This window comes from Limulus polyphemus, unplaced genomic scaffold, assembly GCF_000517525.1.
Source record: "Limulus polyphemus unplaced genomic scaffold, Limulus_polyphemus-2.1.2 Scaffold2236, whole genome shotgun sequence".
Classification (NCBI taxonomy): Eukaryota; Metazoa; Arthropoda; class Merostomata; order Xiphosura; family Limulidae; genus Limulus; species Limulus polyphemus.
The window spans coordinates 151135-158073 of NW_013667846.1; the positions used below are offsets into that span (position 1 = coordinate 151135).

The 6939-nt window shown below is 31.9% G+C and overlaps 1 protein-coding gene across 7 annotated transcripts in view; it reads right to left on the minus strand.

The window, feature by feature from the left end:
• The window catches only part of LOC106466363 (spindle assembly abnormal protein 6 homolog), a 61641-nt gene that overhangs the window by 30725 nt on the left and 23977 nt on the right, over nucleotides 1–6939 (minus strand). For all 7 annotated transcript variants that reach the window (XM_022394356.1, XM_022394355.1, XM_022394352.1 and 4 more), the window contains one exon: nucleotides 4177–4374. In XM_022394356.1, coding sequence (XP_022250064.1) covers nucleotides 4177–4374 — 198 coding nt within the window. The remainder of the gene's footprint in view (nucleotides 1–4176; nucleotides 4375–6939) is intronic.

The following is a 6939-nucleotide window of genomic DNA, read 5'->3' on the forward strand; positions in this document are numbered from 1 at the left end:
GTTTCTAGAGGATCTTTAACACTATCCATGACGGCCTATTTTTATTTTCTCAGTGATGGGGGGGGGGGGGCTCCTTTTTTTTAATATCTAATATTTTTACATGCTGCCAGTGAGAGAACCTGTTGTTAAAATATTTGAATCCCACCACTGAGTGTGACCCACATAACACATTTTCTCTTAGCATGTCATCATCCCTATTTTATCCACCACCCCTCGAAAATGTACAAAATTAAACGTAAAATGCTCTCTATAAAATTATTATTGCTCAGACAAACCATAATTTTGATAGTTTTCAATTTTGTTTGGTTACAGAGCTATTGAATAAAAAAATCAATCCCCTCCTGCCACATCCTCTATTTCACAATTCGTTGATAGTTCTCACTTACGTTTTATTATATATTACCTATATAACCAATAGAAAGTCATAGTTTTCAGCTATCAAATGATATATAACGTTGTGAACAAAATATAGTTAATTTCACTCACAGTACAAGATTCGTTCCTGTGGAAAAGTTAACTACTAGCATGGATGTACTTGTAATGGCTCTTGTCACATAGAAAGCCAGAAAGTATGGGAGGTAAGAGAATTTGTCTACTTTTGCATGTTATTAGTCTATATTTTTTGGTGCATTATTTAATTAAATAAAAATTATTAAGTGCATTACTATAAAAAATTAGGTTTAATTCTCTTCAAAAACTGACAGGAAGAAAAAAGATTGGTTAAATATTTTATTTATTGTTTTTCATGTTTATTCTTTATGTATAATTATTAAAGTAACTAAAATGTAAAAATAGGGATCATTTTAGGTTTGTTAAGATTAAATTAGGTAAAAGAAATATTAATAATATTATAATAAAAATGTTTCATGAGGCACACATGTGAGCAGCTCGTGGGTAATGTAATTCATTAGCATAATGTGAGCTGCATGTTCCCCGAACGATTTACAACTTGTACTGGTGCAGATAGTAATTAGACATGGTTCAAAAGACAATAAAACAATAAAATAAATACTTAGGATAAACGAATGTAGTTTCATGTTACAATCTGAAGTCATTCTAGAAAGAAAAAAGGGTAATTTAGGTTGATTTCCTTTTTTTTGTGGTTACAAGGTCGGTCAAATAACAGATAAACTGTAAAGTTTTATTGGAAAAAACGTTTTAAATGCATTTAGGAGGTTTTAGGGATTACACAAAAGAAATTTGAGATTTTTGAGATGAGGAAATGTATTTCTAATTTTAACATGAAAATTACTTTGCACATGGACTATTCAAAACAAATATTCAATATATTCATGGACAAATCTTTATTTTATTAAAAATACTTAACTAAAAAATATGATTTTTTGTACGTGAGAGACTTATAGTATTAACTGAAAGACTGCCAAATTTTGTGAATATATACACACTATATTGAAAGGTAGAAGTATTAAATCTATAAAGACTTTAAACGAGTATAAAGAGGTCACGTGGTTGGTCAAATTGACCAAGCCTGTGTTGAGAGAGTTTAAAGAAAAGTAATACAGCACTAAAACATGCCTAGTCATATGAGGTGACAAAGGATCCTGGTTGAGGCATACATGTACCAAAGGAGTAGGAAAAGTAATTGAATATAGACTTGCAAATCAGGATAGAAAGTAAAGAACATAAAAGTAAGAAACAGGGAATGAATTACCTTAGAAGCCTAGTCCCAAAATTACGAAAAAGGCTTTGGCATATACAAGACAGCATGGATATAACAGTAGGTCTTGGGGGAAAACCTGGCAAAATCCCATTCATCATGAGTGAGAAACATAGGCAGAGGTATTCCAAGTACAAAAGAAGGTTCGGGCCACATTAAGTACTCCACCACCCAATGCACACACTTCTCCCAACAGACAAAGACAAACCTGACATCAATCTAATTGTTAGACTAGCATGAACAATGTTTTGTAGTTTCACACCAGACAAAGGGGAAGTAACTGACATTTATGAAATAATAATGGGGGAAATGAAAGGTCCCAAAATCTGCATATGCAGAAAATGTTTGAAAATGAAAATTCAATAAGAAATACTCCCACAACTTGTAATGTCTTTGGAGATACTACCACTAAAAATACACCTATATCTGAAAGTTTACGATGGAAACAAAGAAATGTCATTACACACAAGTGCCAATTCGAGAAGTGATGATAGAACAATCAGTATAGAGGGATTCAGCTGCACTAGGAGGCTATGTTGCACTCTTACTGGTGGAGGGTTGTTGCATGCAACACTGCAACAATACCATATGGAAACACAAGTTTAAGTAGGAGCCTCAAAGCTAGTAGTGAATGAAAAATTGTCCATAGAGAGGGTAGCACAAAATCAAGGAACACTATTATATGAGAGAAGGTAAGGTATTGTATCAGAAGTTTCACGTTTTCACATTATGCCTTCAACCAGTCTTGCACCAATAAATCTAACAGTTTCTTTGTTTATTCACAAAAACATCATTTATACAATGCCACAGAATGGCTGCTCCCCTGATAATAAAGTTCAATATCAGACTTGGAAGTTTATAAAAACCACAGTACTTTCTCTGACCAACAAAACACCCACTACAAAATAACAAACACAATCTCTTGTGAAACTTAAAACACAATATATCTTATGAAACTGAAAAAAAATGCAACCACCAGTTTGTTGGACATACCCAGACAACTCTTAAAGAATGGCTTGATAACCACGAATGTTCTGTCAGAACTTAAAAAACTTTGTCATGTACTCATCAACCATGTTTCACACTAATAATGAAACTAGGTTTTAAGTCAAAAACTGATGGAGAAATAAAAAAGCCCTACTGGATCAGTATTTTAAACAATGACACCACCATATGGTATGAACCTTGAAGTATTAATAATTTTCATCCTTTAACTCAAATTCTTTCAGGAAAGTCTTAGAAAATCCTGTTTTGAAATAAAATTCTTTATCATTGCATTAATAATGTTTTAACTCTTATTACTACATTAAAATTCATTTTATCTGTGTACTATAACCTTCATTTAGTATCTGTTATTTTTATAATATCATTTATATATGTATTATTATTAGATTTCACTTATTAAAGTTCTTTTTAATATTCGACACTTCCACTTCATGTATTATTAAGTGCTTTCATTAATACATCTCACAACTGTGCTGGACATTACTTCTTGTACAAACACTCATTCTTGTTAACTTTTCTTATTTCAAAATTATCTTTCTGTGTTTCTCATTGCTGACACATCACATGCAATGATATTTCACAATTTTAGGTCATATTCTCAGAAATGCCTAATATCTCATTTCCAGTACAACAACCACATAACTGATTAATATGCTGACAATAATCGTTTGTTATTTACCTCTAATGAAAGATATCCCTCTGTTTGAACTGATAAACTAGAAAGAAGGCAGCTAGTCAATGGTAACCATTACCAACTCTTGGGTACTCTCATCGAAGTGTGAGATTTGACTGCCACTCTTATAATGCATCAACAGCATCAAAATAGGGAGCACAATTTTGAGGTAATGAAGTGCAAACTTTGGACCCTTGGACTTACAATTTGGTAAGCTAACCACTAGGCCATGACAGCCCATAACTATAATGTAACACAAAAAGTAGCAATGTATGGAATGACTTTTCATGTCCTTATTTTTGCAAGTCAAACCTTTCCTATACTATACCAGAATAAAGCTCATACTACCAAACTGACAATCAATAATAATAACAATAAAATATCTAATATGTTTAAGTCACAAATCATTATAATGTTCATGTTTGAATGAAGCAAAATTCCATGTCAATATAAGCCTATCTCTTGGACAAAGGTCAATTATTGTTTTTTAATCACTGAATATCATGGGAGAAATTTTATAATCTTACTAACAGACTTTAAATTTTTTTACAATACTCAATACTATTTAATCCTAGTTAATTTTTTCCTAAAACTGTTTTTTGACATGTCAAATATCATGAACATGCGACTTAAACTATAAAAATGTTTTATTAACTTTGCTTCAGTGAAAATCCACAGAAATGCATCATTTTAACATAAGTTATAAAAGAAATAAACATAAACACACCAAGAGAAATGTTGTTGTATATTATTTAAATTTTTATTATATGATAGAATATTTCCTGTAATCATACCCATTTCAGAAATGATCAAAACAAACCTTTCGAACATTTTCCTGATGATCACAAAACTCTTCCTGATGTTTAAGCTTCAGCTCAGTAACTTCTGCTTTTGTTTGTTCTTTAAGCAGTTCTAGTTCTTTCGTACGAACAGTGAGAGAATCCTGACATTGTTGCAATCTTTCCCGGTACTCTGTCTCTGTATTAAACAGACGAGCTTCAAGCTGTTCCTTGTCATCCTAACATATTTCAAATATTCTATTATTCATTAATAATAACAAAGTAAGATCTACTAAATAAATTATCATAAACAGGGTTTCATACTCTTAACTGAAACTGATGCTGAACACACTTTCAATGGAGCTATAAGCATTTGTAGAGCACAAGTACTTCAAGTTAGGTGAAGAAACTGATAAAAAAACGAATTTTAACACTAACAAATAAAATATTTAGCATCTAGTATGAGCATATAAGAATCCTGAAATTAAACATACATCTAATGATCTGTAAGTTTATTAATTTCTGGAAAAAAGTAACTTAAACTTAAAAGTCCAACGTTCATGAAAAGTAGTCACTTGTACATAAAAAAACACCACCACCAAAGTTCTCTGGAAAATTTCATTATGACAATTAATCCAGGTATTTACTTATATCACATTTAATTATCTTGTGTAATTTTAGAAAGTTTTGTTAATTAAGTAAAAAATATATATAAATATGTTACAGCAGGGTTTTCCCCCCTTGGTTGAAGATGATTTTCCAGCACATCTCAGCCATCCTTCTTTACCATTTATAGCCTTACATCATCTCTCGTATCTACCCCATCTTCTCACTTTTTTATTTTTTATATATTCTAGCCAACTAACTACATTTTAATTATGTTAGTTGTTCAATCAAATGATTAGCTGTTTTCAAATAAGGTAATGCATTTCATAAACTGACAGTTTTCCATGACTTTTCCAAGCCTTTAAATTAATTTTGAAAATTTTCAAGTTTTACAAGACACATGGGAGCACTGTACAGTTCAACTAACTCCACATTTGATGCTGTGAATTTTGACAGCTGAATTAATTTTTAAGCATGATATGGCATAAATTTCTGGTGTCTCCTAAAACCATTAAGCTCACATTTAACTACTTTGCAAAATGTCACCAAACATTACCGATGTTAGAAAAACATGTAGGTTCAAGAAGTCTTGATAGAAATGAATAAAAAAACCTATAACCCGAGCACTTTCAAAAGGTGGACCTTTCTTCTTCAGGGGAAAACATTATGGCATTTTAGGAATGAATATCTTATGCAGTAGGTAGTGAAACACATTTGACAAATCCCAAGACAGTTTCCACAGCTTAGTGCATTACAGACCAAAATTACATCTGGTGAACTACATTCTGAATAACACAAGGCTACAAGTGCTGTCATATTGATTGGAGTGGTCATAGTCCAGTGGCCCACTGTGAACTTGTTTCAGTTTAGCCAGTGGAATTCTCTTATGTTGATAAACACAGTACAATTCAGTCAATAGAAATTAACATTTATTGTCCAATTCTGTAAACAAACAATTGAGATATGGCATCAGCCCATTAACAGCCCCTATGGGCTGTTTGGTGAGGACTGTTTACAGCCCTCATACATTTTTCAAATGAGAAGGATTTACCTTCTACCACAAATCATGTAACTTCATTATTATACAAATACTCGCCAACCCTAGTCAACATCTTTTTGCCCTTAGTTACTTGTTACTGGCAACTATTTTTTAGCCTCCAGTAGAAAAAATATATTATTTTAATTCTTTGAACAGTGCTAAATGCTTGCACCAATTTTTTTTTTTTTGGTATGAAGTAACATAATTTTTATGCTTTGAACAATCAACCTTAACAGTATCAATGATCACTTTGTCTTTCTGTAACCTTCATTTCCTTCTTTCCATATCTTTTGCTTTCCGAGACAAAGAAACTGTAATTTCCTAATTTCTTGTGGGTTATACATTTCTGTGTTTTACACGTATTCGCTAAACTGGTATTTCTGTGTCTATTTTCACTCTTTTCTTTATTTTATATCTTTATGGATTGTCATTTACATTTATGCAAGTCTACTCCTCAACAGTTAATGAATTGTTATTACTTTATAATTAATATATTCACTACTTCCAAATCTTTATCTATATCACTTTACAATACAGTTTGGAAAGTTTACTTTTTTCTACATCGAAAATGTATTTCAGATAATATTTACCATCTAAGCATAGGTATAAATTATACATCGCTTGCTCCAATCTTTATACCCCACCATATTGCCCCTAGCAATTTTAATTTTATGACTCTCTCCACCTACATCAATGCATCCTCTATACCCGATCCATATATAAGCTCTCCATTATCATTTCTTAGCCACGTTTTTGAGACTGGCAAGACTACTAGACCTGAACACCAGCTATTGTGAGGATGAAGGGTGGGATAGTGTGAGAGGAGGCAAGTATTATCAAAAATACATTTTTGGTGTAAGAAAATGTAAGTATCTAAAACACACTTAACTCCTCTCACACTTTAGCTAGAATCACACACTGACAAGGTGAAGGGGCCAGTAAGGGCAAGATCCACACAGAAAGTGCCTGCATAGAAAAACAGGTGTGCAAAATTGAGATATAATAGAGGGGTCGTTAATTAGGGGCATGTGTGTGAAATTATTAAATCTGCTTAATTATGTACCAGTTAAAGGAACACAATTATGTAATAATAACCATAAAACAAGATTACAAATGATGGGCTATTTAATGTTGTATGTTCCATAAGTAGCATTACTTA